Below are 17531 nucleotides of genomic sequence, written 5' to 3'. Positions count from 1 at the left end.
TTTTTTTTATTGATTTTTTATTTTCTGCGTAGAAACAAAATATTCTATATCTTCAAACCTTACACATACCTCGTACAAATTGCGCACTACTAACCTCACCCATAGAACTTAAAACATATGTATATATGTATTAAGTTTATCTATATATGTTTTAAGTTCTCTGCCTCACCACCCATAGACAGCTAATTAATGCAACTACTTCAAGCGCAATACAAAGTATTTTTCAGCATTGCAGCTGTCAATTTTGTTTCGTGTCATATTATTCCGTAATTTGTGCCAATATTCAAGTGGCATATATTTTCGCGACAAATTGACACTGATAAGCTCGCGCGTTCAATATGGTTGTTTTCAACATGCGAGACAGCTCTTCACTATAACTACCTACACATATATGTATGTATATTATATACATACATAAATAAGTATATACATATGCACACATGTATGTGTGTTTAAGTAATTCTGCACACTAAATCCCATGACTCAGTTCGCAGGAAGCACATATACATATGTATATATATATATACATATATATTCAGAAAATCGTAAATTTTGATCACTTCCTTCCGCTGTTTAGGCTTCAATGGCGAGATGTGCCATAAGAATATTTGCAAAATAGTATTTTTCTCTTTTATGTTCAATAATATTAGGTGGCTGGCTATCAAAAGTCATAAAAGATAATTTAATGATCATATTTGAATGTGACGCAGGCAGCAGCGGAAGCCAGCTATGCGTTTTTGTAGTAATTTGCATATGTATGCGTGTATGTGCAAGTATATGTAAATACAAAGTCGTTGGCGGTAAACTATTGCATATTCATTGATAATTTATATTCTCTGTATTCCTTTCAACACTATTTATTATCAATACTTTTTATGGAATGCTTGAAAATGTGGCGCTTACTCTGGACAGATGCGTCTTCATATCCGTATTAGGGGACGTTGTGTTTTTCAACGCAGAATGAATAATAAACTATTTTGGCAGTCAACTCGCTTCCGTTTGTAATATAAAATTATAAATCGATCTTTTCGCTATTTTTCATATTTTTATACCCTGAACAGAGTGTTTATTAAGTGTGCCACGATACTTGCAACAGCCAGAAGGAGACATTGGAAAACCTAAAATTTTCGAGATATTTATCTGAAATTTCGCACATATCATTTTTTTCACAAGACGCTGCTCATTTGTCGAAAACACCAGTATCAGATCACTATAACTTATAGCTGCCATAGAAAGTGAACGATCGGAATCAAGTTCATGTATAGAAAACTTTTTTATTTGACAAGACATTTTCACAAAATTTCACAAGGGTTCTTGCCTAAGGCAATAATATTATCGCTAAAAAAGTTTTTCAGATCGGACCACTATAGCATATATCTGTCATACAAAGTGATCGTTCAAAACCAAGTGCTTGTATGGACAACTTTTTTATTTGACAAGATATCTTCATGAAATTTGGCAAAGATTATTTTCTAAGGCAAAGCTACAATCTCCAGGAAAATTGTTCAGATCGGATCGCTACAACATTTAAGTAGCTGCCATACAAACTGAACGTTCAATATTAAATTAAAAGTCTTTTTATACCCTTTGCTAAAAAATGCACATGTGAAGGGTATTATTGTTTCGGTGCTACCATAATTAACGTTTTTTCATGTTTTACCATAATTTTTACCAACTCATATTGAGACACGACAAATTATAATAGAAAACCTCAGCCTGCTACGCTGTTAATTATATAAGGAAATTTGCAAAATGTATTTGCAAATTATTCCTATGGTTTACAACAACATTGCACACTTTTTTGCGATAATTTTTTATTACATTTGTGTTTTGCTGATTTTTACTCTCTTTTTTCACGTCGCTGATAGCTTAGTATACTATTATTTATTTGGTGTCATTAAACTGACAAGACCTCCAGTAAAAACAGCACCAATACTAGTAAACTTGCACACTTATAGTATGCTCACATTGTGTTGTTGGGTACAATGTTCTGTCCAGTTTGGTATAGCAGTACTCCCACCATCCCATATTGCCAAACTGCCTAGATAAGGTAGTCTTCACTGATACACATCAGAGACCAAGAAATAGTCGAAATAGTGGACTTCATCCGACGAACTTGCTCAGAAAATGAAGTGAAGAATATCCTATTGGCTGGTACTATATGATAGCCATGGTGTTCTTGGTTCCATAAGGTGGTGACGTTTATTTATTTTAATATATGAACCTGGGTTCAAAGTCGGTTGTTAAGAGCGAGGTTGTTCTCGGGAGCTAGAAACCGATCAGGTATTTTTTTTAGCTTCTGTTGATCCTGTAAGGTGTACTGCCTTTCTCTCGTAATTCCAATTCATCAAATGTTGTTATCGTCCGTGCCTCTGCACTATAAAGCGGGACGGGAATGTGAGTGAGTGAGTGAGTGACTTAAAGAGTTTGTTTTTTGTTCGTCGAGAGAGAACTTTGTTCTCAAGAATTATTCTGTATTGGATGATGTTAATGCTAAAGTAATGTGGGAGCCTAGTCGCGAGTGCGACGACTGTTTGTTTGATGACAGGAGATATTTCGTCTTGCCCTCGTTCACTGCCAGATACATCTGCATTGCTTCCTTATGCTTTCACTCCCACTTAGCAGGCTTGAGAAGTGTTTTTTCATAATTATAGTATGTATTGAGCATCGGTTACTAGATCACCTCTGGGTGTTCTAGAAGAGTATGCTCCGTCCTGAAACCCTCTATTAGTCGCCGCATCTTTTCGTCCTCGCTCGTCAACCAAACTCAGCGCACAACTCTGTGGAGGAGATGTTTCGGCTTCTCTCTTTAGTTCGCCTTCAATCGGATGTTTTCTGTCTACCCAGAGTATACTTGGTCAAAGACCGGAGGTCGTCAGCTGCTTCAGCTATATGTAAAAGAGTAATTTTTGGCCAACTTCCCTCACTTGGAATTTAATGGAATGGAAAACTCTCCTCACTTGCGCAAACTTCTACACCTGACTCCATCCTCCGAGGAAAACACTATAACTCCTTAAATAAAGCTATTTCTTGCCTATATCACACATTGTAGAGAGAGAAAATGTCATGACAGTCGCCTTTTCGAATGCCACCTTCATTTTCTCAACATTAATTGCCGCTGTGACAATACAACTGCCAGCTGGGTAGAAGCAAGCACACGCATATGAGTGTGTAATTGGTGCTTCTAACTGCAATGTTCTTGGTATTGGCGTGATAAAGCGTTTGTTTGTTGCTGCTTTGTCAGCACTGATATATGATTTCGCATGACTCATACCCTCGACATACAATATCAGAAAACATAGCGTATGTTGCTGGCAGTGAAGCGCCACAAAAGTTCACAAGATGAAGACGATACAAGTATGCTCAATGTATGCATTGTGAGAAAGTGTGCAGCAGCAGCATAAGATTGTCTTTGTGCGATGACCGCTGGCGGTTGGGTGTGTGAGAACAACTCCCCGACACGCCGGCTATTTATGATATTAATAAATGATTGTCAGTAACAAGCAGTTTCTTGTGGTGTACTAAATGCCTCCTCCATCGTTTAGGTATGATATGCTATGTTTAGGCGAAATTGCGTGGGCGTCAAAGCGAGTGACTGAATGCTTTGGTTATGAAATAATATTATACTTGGAAAAAGGTTATTGATTTTCTCTTTCCAAGTAATTTTTGTTACTCACATATCATTTGCACCTCACTTTTTGTTGTGTTATTGTTGCGGCGAATTCGTTTATTGCCTAATTTATAGTTTTTTGTTGCCACCGAGTTATGCGAAAATTTAATTGTAAAGCAATTATTGGGCAATTCAATTTTTTTTGTGCTCAATTTTACAATGAAGGTTGCAGTGGGAAGTAATTATAAGCTTATGACTGCTGAACTTCCTGAGAATTGATTTATATAATTTGCGACAGCATGATATATAATATTTTTATCATGTCAATAGCTTCCTGGTCTTTGGGTGTTTTTTATAAAGTCAGCTATATTTCTATATATTTTTTATCCCTTATAACTCATATCGTCACTTAAGATGCAAAGCAATGTTTCAGCAACAGCTTCCGCCAATATAACCAATTTTATAACCATATGATAACCAATATATAACCACTTTATAACCATATGATAACCAATATATAACCACTTTATAACCAAAACTCAATTTTGTTTAAATATGAGTGGTTTCTATTATATAATTTTTCTTTCGCCTCTAAACTTATCAAAAGTGACGTTGCGTTATTTTGTTGCTATGTTGGTCGAGGGAACTGAATTTCATAGTAATTTCAAGGGTTATCTCGAGGTGCTTAGTGCTCTAAGTTCTTTAATCCGGTTACTACCGCTCCGATCCGGTTAAAGCCTCAGAAAACTATTTGAAATTAAAAGGAATTCTGATTTCATTACTACCCTCTCCGCAAGAGCAATTCATTGGTTCATATAACAAACTAACGGATGATTCAAGCAGAGGTACTTTTTTCAATAGCAAATCGATAAAACAAAGCATTAACCATAATGCCTTTGACACATAAACTCTTGTGGGAGTAATAAACAGAAGAGGAGAGAGAATTATTGAACACATATATCTTGTGCCTATCATCATACCCGCGAGGGAGTTGTGGGTAGGAGGAAGAGGTTGAAGGAGAAGGGCTGCGAACTTCTTCGTGGATGGGTTAGGGCTTGAAAGTTGATGGAGACATCAGAAACTACCCAGCAATACCAGCTTAAGGCTTCCTGATTATTGTGGCATTTTTCAAATCGATATTGATGTCATTAAAGTAACAGGTAATGTACTGCTTTAGAGCGAACTTCCTTTAGGGAAGTGAGTATCGACTACGATAGTAGTGCGGCAATACTAGTCTTGAACTCAATGGCCGAAAATTACTGAAGTTATTTGAAGGAATACTTCCGATTTGGCAATCCTTGGACGATAAAAATCCGATTCCGTTCTGCTTACGACCGAGAACCGTTCGGAACCGACTGTAGCGGCTACGGACAGTTGCTGGGGGGACGAAATGGTAGAAGCAACTTAGTGCTTTTTTTTATTGACGTGTAGATGTGAGATAAAGGCTGAAACAGCTAAAATTCATACCTTTAAACATCCGGCTGAGTGCCGAGAATATAAATTAAGTGTCTAAGCAAATTTATAATGGGTTCAAAATGATTTGTCGGCACTTATTATTGAAGTACTTTATCTGTCTCCACAAAGAACTGATCAGTCCAAGTGCGATCCTCTCTTACGATCAGTCATACAAATAACTTATCCTCGCCTAACCTAACATTGTTGGTTAGATTGACAGAATTATGACAATGTAAAAGCAGTTGAGCCACGAATCGATCGCCTTAAAAAATTGTCATTTGCGAGTTTTGCACCCATTTTAATTAACACAACAGATTTTGCAGCTCAAACATATACTATATGTAGCGAATTTAAGCGCGTCAGTTGTAATGAATTTTGCAGAAACGTGATGAGAGAATCGTGCATTGACTCACAAAAGACCGACAAGCCGCTATTTTTAAAAAATTTTGCAGTTGGACTGCTATGCAAAGCATTCGGGTGAATAATGAATTTTTTATTTGTTTAATATGATTAAGCGCGGCGTTCAATGTATCAAAAGTTAAATTGTATATGCACGCATGCATTATAGTAAGTGCTGAGGGAAGCCCTTACCAATTCGTCATTTCAATTCCGATTAATTAGTGACACAATAGTACGAAGTAAATTATTCCTTCTGAGCTTAATGCGGTGACACCTGCTTGAAGTATTTATTTTTGACCGAAATATGCGGCATGAAAGTATTTCCAGTCAAGGTTACCATTTCTGACATGTGTGTGTTTGTATTGCGGACACTAACAACATGTTTGTATTGGAAGTTTTAACATTTCACAGGTATATCAGCTGAGTGGTCGCTCAAAACCGGTTATTTTTGTATGCAGAATTGTTTTATAATTCAAAAATAACTTTTGTAACGCAAAAACTTTCGTAAATACAAATTTTCGTTGTTGACATTCTTGTTCTACTGTCCACTGCCATACTTATCAAATTGACCTCGTACTTTGCCACTAACAACAGAGCACTTAATTGAGGGCGATTACGCAGAGCTTCACACACAAAGAACGATGCATCATTCTATCGGCACTTTGTTGTTGCAATGGCATAAAAGTGGCTATAAAAAATAAAAATAGTAATAATAAGCACACATATGCCTATATGTAAATACAGTATATACTTGTACATACATAAATATTGTATATGAATGTAAATAAATGGCTGAGTGATGACACCGCATTGTGCCCCCACCCAAAAAAATACAAAATTACCATTATTGCTGTTGTTGTTGTTTTAATCACATGTGAGTGTTGCTCAATGAATGACCGCGCCGCCGGCACAAATGATAACAAAAACAATACTGTTGACTTCAATTAAAGTTGAAAATATGAAAATAAGGGAATAGTATGTATGCATGTGTAAGCGTGAGTATCATATGTTCCCAGTTTTATTCTTTGTTTTAAATTATTATTTTATAGCTATATATGTATGTACGTACATATTGTACGTACATATGGATGTATGTATGTATGTGAACTATTACTTCATTATTTAAGTTTAGGTTTAAGTTTAAGGCATATTGTATAGTAGTGGAATTCGCTTTCGTAGTACTAACAATTTTGTTCACTTTACAAAGCTTTTAACTATACGAGTTTTCGATTTGGAAAACTATCCCTATACTATATTTTTTGGGAAATTTAAAGTTTTGCAAAAATTCGTGTTTTATTTCTTAAACAGTTCAAAATTTAATTTAAAAAATTATTTTTTTACGAGTTATTTATATGGGAAATTTTGCTCTCGTCTGTTTTGGGAGTACTAACAAATCTTTTAACTTTACAAAGCTTTTAACTATACGAATTTTCGATTTGGAAAAATATCCCTAAATTAAATTTTTTGGGAAATTTAAAGTTTTACAAGAATTCATATTTTTCTCTTAAACAGTTCAAAATTTAAGGAACAAGAAATATTTTTTATATGTTATTTATGCGGGAAATTTGTTCTCGTCTGTTTTCGTAGTACTTACCATTTTTTCGCTTTGAAAAGCGTTCTACTGTACAAGTTTTTGATTTGAAAAAATATCCTTAAAGTACATTTTTCAGGAAATTTTACCTTTACAAGAATTCGTGTTTTATTATTATTTTTTTTTTTTTTTTGTTGTTGTCATGCTGTCACGTTAATTTTTTCAGTATTGTTTAGCATTTTATCATGGAAAGACTTCGTCTAAACGAAATAGATCACCTTTTATGTGAGAAACTTTGAATGCTCACCGACACCTTTAAAAATTAAGCTAAACTATGAGATTGACTTTTATCTATATATAAGTTTATTTCAACCCATAAATTCGATAGCTTAGTTTTTTGGCTCAACCTCAAACGCATACATATGCAAGTATGTAATTATGTATGATATTCTTATCATGTTCAAGAATGGTATTTCCTCACTACTTTATTCAAGTACCTACATATAAAAAGTCTTCAGAGCCGGCACTTCCAATTTGCTCTTACATGGATGAATAGTATATATATACCATAAATTTATTTATTTATATTATATATCCATATACATATCTTTTCAAGGAAATTCCAATGAGCACGGGCACAACTCGTAGCATTCCGCATTTCAACAGCACCGACTCGATGATGAGTAATTGCCGACGGCACTGTGGAAAATTAAAAATTTAAATCATCAACCTTAGGGCTGGTGCTGTAATTAACGCGAAAATCCTGCATTTTTTCTTTACTTTTGCTTTTAAACTCTGTTTTTGCATTGTCTGTGAGCGCTGTCCAGAGTTGGGGGCGAGTACACACTGACGCCTAGTCAGCGCATTTAGCTATTGTACAGCTGGGTTTTTGTTGTCTACATTGCTTTCATTCATTTCTGTGTTTGTTTTTCCGGAATACAAATGGATCCACCATTCACCAACTTCGATCATTGTTGACCGCTTTTGTAATGTCAAATGTATATGTATATATATACATATAACTACACATATTTTTAGGTATGATGCTATATACTCCTCGTTTATCTATATTTAATTACTTAATTATGCAGTAATTAATGTTAAAATGGTTAACCAACTTTGTTTGTTGTTTATCTTTCTAATCCTTTACCTGACGGTTGCATTTGGTTACATTTGTTCTCGCATACAAGTGACGCACATCAACCTCCCGATTGTCGGTTCATGTTTTTTGTTTACCAATGTCGGCTTGAGTTTCCAACTGACGGTCGGCTGGCCAACCATAACAACCATTATACATAGTAATCAGTTGCCCTCAGCCGTGCGCTGACAGCTCTCACTTTACATTACACTTGTCCACGCTCTTTAAAGCCACCAAACACACACCCATTCGCTGAAATATAAATAACAACTGTGGCAATAATTATAAATTAAATTAATATTCCGCGCGGATATTCCTTTCCGAGTATGAAGCAGAATTAACTATCATTGATGCCATCTCAATTTTGCTTTAATAATTAGAATAATGGAAATTGTGGAAAATTATACTGGAAAATGTCCGAATGCGTATTTCAAGCGGAAAATTTTTGTCGATAAACATATAATGCTTTATTTTTATATATTCAATGAATATTTCAATATACATTGTGAAAAAGTACCCGGAAATGGTAAATAGAACGCAAAATGTTTAATTATTCATCAATATTTATTTTGTCGACTTCAAAGTAATCCCCACCAGATGTAATATACTTATACCAACGACTTTTCCAGTCCTCGAAACACTTTTCATAAGCACTTTTTAGTGTCGGCTTCATCTCCTTCAGCGAATTTTGTTTTAAATGGGTTCCACCGAGCGGTAACGGGTCAAACTCATAACCCCATGTCTTATCGGCAGTTATAACGCTCTCCATGATTTTGGGGGTGGAATTCGCTCGATCAACCATGTTCCAAGAGCCCATCAGGTTCTCTATTCGAAAAAATTCAGCTTTATCGGAAGAACGCGTTTCATAGCCAAAATATCCACCATATCCCTCACTTTTTTAAGATTTTCATTTGTCCACAACGAGGCATATCTTCAACGATCTGTCGACCGTCTTTGATGGCTTTGTAGCAGTCGTAGGCTTGGGGTGTTGATAAAATAACTTACATCTACATAAATAGAGACATTTTTCTCACCTAATATCTGTCTGGGTTGCAGTGAATATAAATATTTATCTATTATCAAGAATAGCAGCTTCTTTTCTTATGCGATACTTCTTCACCGAAGTTTACACCTAAACGGAACCAAAGCAGTAATAAACTTTTGAGACTTTAGTGTGGTAAGAACTTCTTTCTTATTGGAGTAGGTACCGTTTGCGCGGTTATAGCCGAGGGAGAATGAAGACATGTGTAGAAGTTCATGTAAGTGAGGAAAGTTCTCTAAGCGTCATTCACTTGGGAGTGGACAGAAACGATTCTTTTACATCTGGCTCAAGCAACTCACGACTTTAATAGCAAGTATTATCAGATTAGCCAAAAAAAACATTCGCTTGAAAACAAGCCAAAGTGAGAAGGCGAAGGGTTTGGAACCCTCCACTTAAAAAGATAAGAACTGCGTCCACTATGAAGTCCAAAGTCAGCTTTGGAAGTTGAGGATTTTTTTGCTATCTCAACTCATCAATTTGGCGAGTGGCAGGTGTGAGTAGTTTTTGTATGGTAGTATTGTTAAATTACCCAAGAATTATACCCTTGGCCTGTATATCTTACAAGTCAGACGGTGATGGACCTAATCATATTTTCTTATGTATCATGTACAAATTGCGCGAAGTTGTAAATAATTAACACGGATGGTCTTTCTGCAAAAATTCGGTATATTCAGCAAAGAAGCTTATATTTTACGAATCAATTAGAAATTGCAGACATCTTACAACCTTAGCTCATCGCAATGAGGTGTCGAGACTCTGTTTTCAAAGGTGAATATAAAGATCTGCCGAGCCAGAGCCCCATGATGCGGTAAGGCCACCGTCTTACTTCCCAAAACAGCCCAGTATTGGGAAGACTCCGTTCGAATACAGCGGAACTAACTTGCTGACTGCAAATCATACAATGAGCAGAACAGTCGCATGACACCTTAGACTATTTGTTGATAGTTTTTATCTTACAATCTTAGCTCATCGGGAAGAGTGGCGGGTCTCTGTTCTCATAGCAGAATAAGAAAAGTCCGCCGCGCCAGAAGCCCATGATTCTTAGAGCGAATTAGCCCCTGGCTGCAACGTATTGTGTTAGGAGATAACTGCTCATGGTCATCGCACGCATCCAACCTTTAGCAACCCGCATATGGACTACGATACACGTTCCCACGACAGTCGAGTCTAAGTAACCGGAACAGATCCGTATTTTCATTGGATCAAAAGCTGTCAAATCGGCACCATTCCTCGAAATGACTTCAGAAAACTTTTCTGTCGCTACAACCACAACAGGAGTTTTATACAGTACCACTCACCCCGGTGGGGCGAAACCGAATACCTTGCGACTTAAGCCAGAGGTCTATTACTCGTATATACATATATCTGAATTGTTTTACGAGCCGCATTGTTCTACCAACAAACATTCAGCTTTCATCGTTCTGCCACAAAGCCTCCTTTGGAGCGTTATTCGCTTTATCATTATGATAACAGCAAATATCACTATACATCAATTTCTTTAATTAATTAATTAAATGTTAATTGGCAACATTTTCCCATCTTTTTTTTTTCTTGCAGATTCCACCGACGATTCGACTACAACAATAACGAAAAGCGAATACGCACAATAAATGTGAATTTCTGCCATAAAATCAACGGAATATTATAAATTCACAGAGGAGTCGGAATTTTCCACTGTAAAGGACGGCAAAATGCCACGCAACGGCTGTGAGGCCAATGGAGGCGTTGCCAACGAAGGTTGCGCTTATCCCGATGAGCTGATCATGGAGCAGGGTGTCTCCTTCAATGTGCGGGTGAGTATCAAATTACACGATGTGCAGCTTTGCCGCTGCTGCGTCTTCCTGTCGCCATTGAGCCGAGCGCATAATCACAACAGCCAGCGGCATCCTGTCGACAAGCAAGCAACCTTTTGGCTGGTTTGGTTGGGTTCTGTTTGGTAGTAGAACATGAATTGCAGCGCATTGCGGCATTTGCTTTATGCATTTCCTGCTTCCTCCTTTGGCGACGCTGCGTGTACTATTGTGCGAGCGTTTTGTATTGTTTACCCAGAGTTCAATGCACGTTGCTTGCCAGCCTTATGCTGAGGATGCTGTTGTTGGCGTTCACTCCTACTTCTCGGTTACAGGCATACTTTTCATATTTTCAAGAGTCACTTCCTTCTTTCGCTGCACCGCATTTGCTGCCTTACTTCCGCTGCTGCCGTTGGCTGCTTAACTCACACGCTACTGGTTTACAGCTGTTCTGAAGCACTCATCTATGCTTTTGGTTTTTTATTTTCCTTTCTTTTTTTTTGCTATTGGCATCTACCAGCGCCAATGCCAATGTCGTCGTCGTTCATTTCCTACGCTCGCCGCTCGCTGCTGCCCTTTGTGTGCGCATTCATTCAGCTTTGCGCTGAAGTACTTACCCATCTTTCTACACCGTCGTCGGTGGTTATTTTCTTCTTTTTATTTAATTTCGTTTTAAGCGCGTAGTAAAATTTCTTTTGTTTGCTTGCGTTGCATTTTGAGGCGTACTTGTTGCCCACCTGCTTCTCAAGCTCCAATTCATTCTGACAGACATATGTATGTTCTACACCTCACTGCCTTGCCACCTGCTTGAATATCTTCTTCTTCTATTTGACTGACTCGGTAGTATTTGCAGTCGGCATTCTAACCGCAATCCACCAGCAGAAGCACTCACTTTTTCACTACTCGTATTTTCGTTTTCTTTTTTCTCTTCTCAGTACACCGGCTGCGTGGAGGTGAAAACTTCAATGAAATTGCTGAACTTCGAAACGAGAACCAAAGTTGCGCGGTGAGTACACACTTAGATACTTATTCCTATTTTAAAATATATGTAAATACTTAGTAGCTCAAAGGGCAGCCATACAAATTTGTGGTTAGCATAAGTTTGTATGTTGGTTTTAAAGTATAAGCGGGATTTAGTGGGTAAGGATTTGTATTTTATGGTCGCTGCACTTGATGACCTAAGCTAGTGTGGCGTTGGTGCAAGTTTTGTGGCAGGGAGGTAAGGTAAAACGATATGACAAGGCGCATATTTCCGACGAAAGCGGATATTACACGAAAGAAAAGGGAAATTAAGTCGGATAAGAAGATTTTCCAACTACATTGAACTTGCAATGAGCTTGAGTAAAGTCCCAGCGGTCACTTATACCAAAGTATAGTTATAAAAAGAAAACAAGTAAGAAAGAGCTAAGTATAACCAAACATTTCATACTCTTGCAAAGATTAAAGCCAGAGAAGTACCTTCCGATGCATAAGGCCTGTTAGTTATATGGAATCTAGGGCCAGTTTTCACCCGACTTTATTCATTCTACGCACAAATTCCAAATTTGGTTGAAGCCAAGGAGGTCTGGTCCGCATACTTGATGATAACCCCTGAGGGTTTCCTAGGAGTCAAAAACTTAATTCGAAACTAGATTCGACAATTTGACGTCGATCTCCATCCATCTGTGTTGTCTCTTGCTCGCTTTGAGCTTTTTTGGGTAGAGTTCCCGTCGCTGTGAGCGATTCCATTTCTGGGAACCTGCCTGCTTCCGGGTTTCGACATGCGCTTCTTGTTGTTTCCTTTTCAGGAAACTTTCATATTCCTCTACTACCTGCTTTTGGTGCTTTATGTTCTCTTCGTCAACGGAGGCGCCCGCAACATGAGCCTTGGCCATCCTGCGTTAATTTTAGGAAACCCTTTATAAAGAATGAACTCTGGTACTATCACTGGTACTGTCACATGAAAAAGTTTTCCATACAAGAACTTGTTATTGATTTATCAGTTTGTACGATAGCTATATGCTATAGTGATCCGATATAAATAATTTGCTCGGAGATTGTAACATTATCTTAGACAAAAATCCTTGCCGAATTTCGTAAAGATATCTCGTGGAATAAAAAAATTTTCCATACAAAGTCTAAAGTTTGAACGATGAGTTTTTATGGCAGCTATATGCTATGGTGATCCGATCTGAACAATTTCTTCGGATAAAGTAGCTTTGCCTTGGATAATAATATCGGGTGATTTTTTAAGAGCTTGATAACTTTTTTAAAAAAAAAAACGCATAAAATTTGCAAAATCTCATCGGTTCTTTATTTGAAACGTTAGATTGGTTCATGACATTTACTTTTTGAAGATAATTTCATTTAAATGTTGACCGCGGCTGCGTCTTAGGTGGTCCATTCGGAAAGTCCAATTTTGGGCAACTTTTTCGAGCATTTCGGCCGGAATAGCCCGAATTTCTTCGGAAATGTTGTCTTCCAAAGCTGGAATAGTTGCTGGCTTATTTCTGTAGACTTTAGACTTGACGTAGCCCCACAAAAAATAGTCTAAAGGCGTTAAATCGCATGATCTTGGTGGCCAACTTACGGGTCCATTTCTTGAGATGAATTGTTCTCCGAAGTTTTCCCTCAAAATGGCCATAGAATCGCGAGCTGTGTGGCATGTAGCGCCATCTTGTTGAAACCACATGTCAACCAAGTTCAGTTCTTCCATTTTTGGCAACAAAAAGTTTGTTAGCATCGAACGATAGCGATCGCCATTCACCGTAACGTTGCGTCCAACGGCATCTTTGAAAAAATACGGTCCAATGATTCCACCAGCGTATAAACCACACCAAACAGTGCATTTTTCGGGATGCATGGGCAGTTCTTGAACGGCTTCTGGTTGCTCTTCACCCCAAATGCGGCAATTTTGCTTATTTACGTAGCCATTCAACCAGAAATGAGCCTCATCGCTGAACAAAATTTGTCGATAAAACACATTTCGAACCGAACACTGATTTTGGTAATAAAATTCAATGATTTGCAAGCGTTGCTCGTTAGTAAGTCTATTCATGATGAAATGTCAAAGCATACTGAGCATCTTTCTCTTTGACACCATGTCTGATATCCCACGTGATCTGTCAAATACTAATGCATGAAAATCCTAACCTCAAAAAAATCACCCGATAGCTTTCGTACACTTGTTTTAAGGATTCCTTCCTTTTTATGCGGATTTTCCACTGTACTTTGGTTGGTACTGATGAATTATTTGGTGGTGGAGGATTCCACATTTGTGTTTAGGGTACTTGGTACCGCTGCGCTACATCCGGGAGCTCTCCTGGATGTCTTTGTGTTGTTGTAGCATTCCAGAAGTAATTTCGAAGAATGGTGCCGAGCTGACAGTCCTTGGCTGGATAAAAATTAGAGTTCGTTCCGGTTACTTAGACCCGACTGTCGTCAGCCGTCAGCACGGGAACCTCAACATCTTGGCTTAGGGTGGTGTTGGTGCCGGTTTCCTCATACTTTCACAACAGAAGATGACCGTAAAACCAAAGACTTATTCATTAATGTCCCTATTGTGAGAATTATGAGCTAGGAGTCTTAGGCTTTAAAGGGAATGTACACGTCTAGTAGTTTCGCGCTCATTAGTAGTGCGGGTACCCGTTACATGCTGGACATTTATTTAGTATGTCGAGGTAGATTCTGGATAAGTAGGAGTTTAACTAGCTAAAGTATCCGGAACGACGCTGCGGTTACTCTGGATTATCGAGGCAACTCGAGCTTGTCCTCTGAAATATGTGGTGGTTTGACCCCAAGTACGCCATTCACCGAGAGGTAGTCGGTGACAGTGTTTATGGTTGCACTGTGAATGGAGGTCAGAGCATGTCTGTAGTTAGTTGAGTGCGAAGTCTGGTCGATGTATTATTTTATGTCGTCGACGTAGTTGAGGAAGATCCTCTTTATACTCCTATAAGACGGTTATGCTTGAAACAGATGACTGTTGGAATGGTTTCTACTGAAACACCCCGCAGAAACTCCTTGAAGAGGAGTTCATAATGCTCCTTAACAGGGAGCATATAGGCCTCACTGTAAATGTTCGATAGGAGACGTCAAGAGACAAGAAGCATCGCTCGAATTATTAGAATTTTTAGGACATCTTCACATTATTTTTAATAAAGCCTTAATAAACGAAATAAATTCAAATAAATTTTCATTCCAAACAACACAGAGAATGCATCAATCGTGTCTGTGCAGCGGCTGGCCTCAAATCGGCCGGCAAGCGGCGCGTGGACAAGAAGATATTGCACTACATCTCGGATCGGCCGCACATGCAGAATGCCGGCACAAACGTCATCATCAACGTGTCAAGTCGTGCGCTGGATTTGGTGAACGCCGAGACGGGCCAACGCATAGCCAGCCACAATATGCCACACATCTCTTTTGCATCCGGCGGCGATTCGGTAAGCAACCGTTTACATACCATACACTTATTTGCACTTAATTTGAATGCTTGCGACGTGCACATACTGTGATGGTATGTGTGCCGGCGCTGATTATTGCTTTTGTTGCTAGATACTATTTGCGTTTGCTATTCACAGGACACTTTGGACTTTCTGGCGTACATCGCGAAGAATGAGGACGAGTGGCGCGCCTGCTACGTGCTCGAGTGCATCGGCGGACAGAGCGAAGACTTAATATTGACAATCGGCAAAGCGTTCATGTTGCGCTTTAATGCAATCAAGCACTTGAAGTGAGTAGAAAGTATATTTAAGCTTCGGTTGTTTTATATATAAATAAACTTTAATAAATTCTGTCATAACTCACAGAAGCCAAGCTGTTTTGAACCTCAACACGCCGGCGGAGAATATCAAGGACTACTACAATGATTTGCCCGACAAATTACCGCCGGACTTGTTAAGCGAGAACGATCTGCCGCCGGAATTGCAAAAGCAATTGCTGCTGCAACACCAACAGCAGCAACAACAACTACAACTACAGCAGCAGCAACAAACACAATTACCTCAACACCAAGTGGGTCAGCTGAATTTGAAGAAGCCACGCGATCGTCTCAGCAGTAATCTCATCGACCTAAATAGTCCACCGCCAGATCAGACCACGACCAAAATGAATCTCAGTAATTTCGACCCCATGGCCGATACAGAGGGCGCTTGTGCGCAACCGCAAGCACCCGTGCGTGACGTCTTCGATATGCGTGAGTATACTACAACAAGTTCCCAAGCCACTAACCAAACCAAACACTGAACCGCTATCTATAATTTTTCTTCACATAGAACCCTTTTCGCTGTCCGCCGAAGTGCAGCGTTCACAACTCAACACCGAACTGTGGTTCCATGCGGGCATCAGTCGTCAAATTGCCGAGGGTATGCTCGAAAACGATGGTGATTTTCTCGTACGCGAGTCACAGGGTAAACATGGTCAATACGTGCTTACCGGTTTGGAGGTGAAGACACCCAAGCATCTGCTGCTAATCGACCCGGAAGGCGTGGTGCGCACAAAGGATCGCATATTCGACAGTATTAGCCATTTGATAAACTATCATTGGGCCAATGCTTTGCCGATCATTTCCGAAGATTCCGAATTGGTATTACGCAATCCCGTGTTACGGCAAACGGCCGCACAGCAACAACAAGCACAAACAGCAATTGCAGCGCATCATCATCATCACACACAGCAACAACAACAACAGCAACATGCACACCATGCGCGTTCAATTGTGAATTCTTGATGAACCCCCACGTGAGCCTGTAGAAAATGTTGAGATTCTTACTGATTAAGTATATACATACATATATAGTCGTTAGTAAGTACTAGTTAGTTTTAAATTGCACGCAACGTGGACAAAACGTGAAAAAGTGTCTGTATCAGAATGTATTTTGTATGTGTAGTGTTATGCGCATAATTTTCGTAAATTTTGAGAAATATTTTTTTTTATGTTTTTATTAAATGCTTTCAATTGTATTTTTGGTTGTTATTTTTAGTATTTTACTTTTCATCAATTAAACGCACATTTGTTAGTATTTTATATAAAAAAAAAATGTATATCTTTTCTTTCAATTTTATAGTAAATAATATTATTTTTGACTTGATTTAGTCTTGTTCGTATGTCTGTCTGCATAAAACTATAGATAGTTTTTGTTTTATCGATCTGAAATTAAGCTCATGTCCTTTTCTCTCTAATAAGCTGATCATTTGTTAGAATTGTCGATAGCATATAGCATAAACTGACCGATCAGAGTGAAGTTCTAGTATGGAAAACTTCATAATTCCCACAATTTTTCACAAATTATTCAGATCGGCGCAATTTTGCAGCCAGCTGCCATACAAATTGGACGATCAACATTAGAAAAAAATAATGTTTATACTCAGTTTTGCTATGCATTGCAAATGTGTAGGGTATTAATGCTTCGGTGCAGCCGAAGTTAAATTTCTTTTCGATCTTTATATAATTTAAATTTTTTTTTGTGTATTTTAAATTTTTTTATTTTATTTACAATAATTAATCTCTCAACAATACATGCACAACATTTTAATACATTGACGATCGCATTTTTTTTTTTTTTTTGGAGCTTTTGTGGCTCCAT

General features: G+C 38.2%; 1 protein-coding gene across 2 annotated transcripts in view; it reads left to right on the top strand.

Moving 5' to 3' along the window:
• Nucleotides 1-16943, top strand: part of LOC108968575 (SHC-transforming protein 1) — a 23448-nt gene extending 6505 nt beyond the window's left edge. For both annotated transcript variants that reach the window (XM_018932695.1, XM_018932694.1), the window contains exons 2-7: nucleotides 10733-10968; nucleotides 11901-11971; nucleotides 15158-15389; nucleotides 15528-15679; nucleotides 15756-16141; nucleotides 16221-16943. In XM_018932695.1, coding sequence (XP_018788240.1) covers nucleotides 10867-10968; nucleotides 11901-11971; nucleotides 15158-15389; nucleotides 15528-15679; nucleotides 15756-16141; nucleotides 16221-16675 — 1398 coding nt within the window. In that variant the 5' untranslated portion in view covers nucleotides 10733-10866 and the 3' untranslated portion in view covers nucleotides 16676-16943. The remainder of the gene's footprint in view (nucleotides 1-10732; nucleotides 10969-11900; nucleotides 11972-15157; nucleotides 15390-15527; nucleotides 15680-15755; nucleotides 16142-16220) is intronic.
• The last annotated feature ends 588 nt before the right edge of the window (nucleotides 16944-17531 follow it).

Source organism: Bactrocera latifrons, unplaced genomic scaffold (assembly GCF_001853355.1).
Source record: "Bactrocera latifrons isolate USDA-ARS-PBARC rearing strain unplaced genomic scaffold, ASM185335v1 scaffold_220, whole genome shotgun sequence".
In the NCBI taxonomy this organism is placed as follows: Eukaryota; Metazoa; Arthropoda; class Insecta; order Diptera; family Tephritidae; genus Bactrocera; species Bactrocera latifrons.
This window is presented reverse-complemented; position numbering and strand designations above follow the sequence as displayed.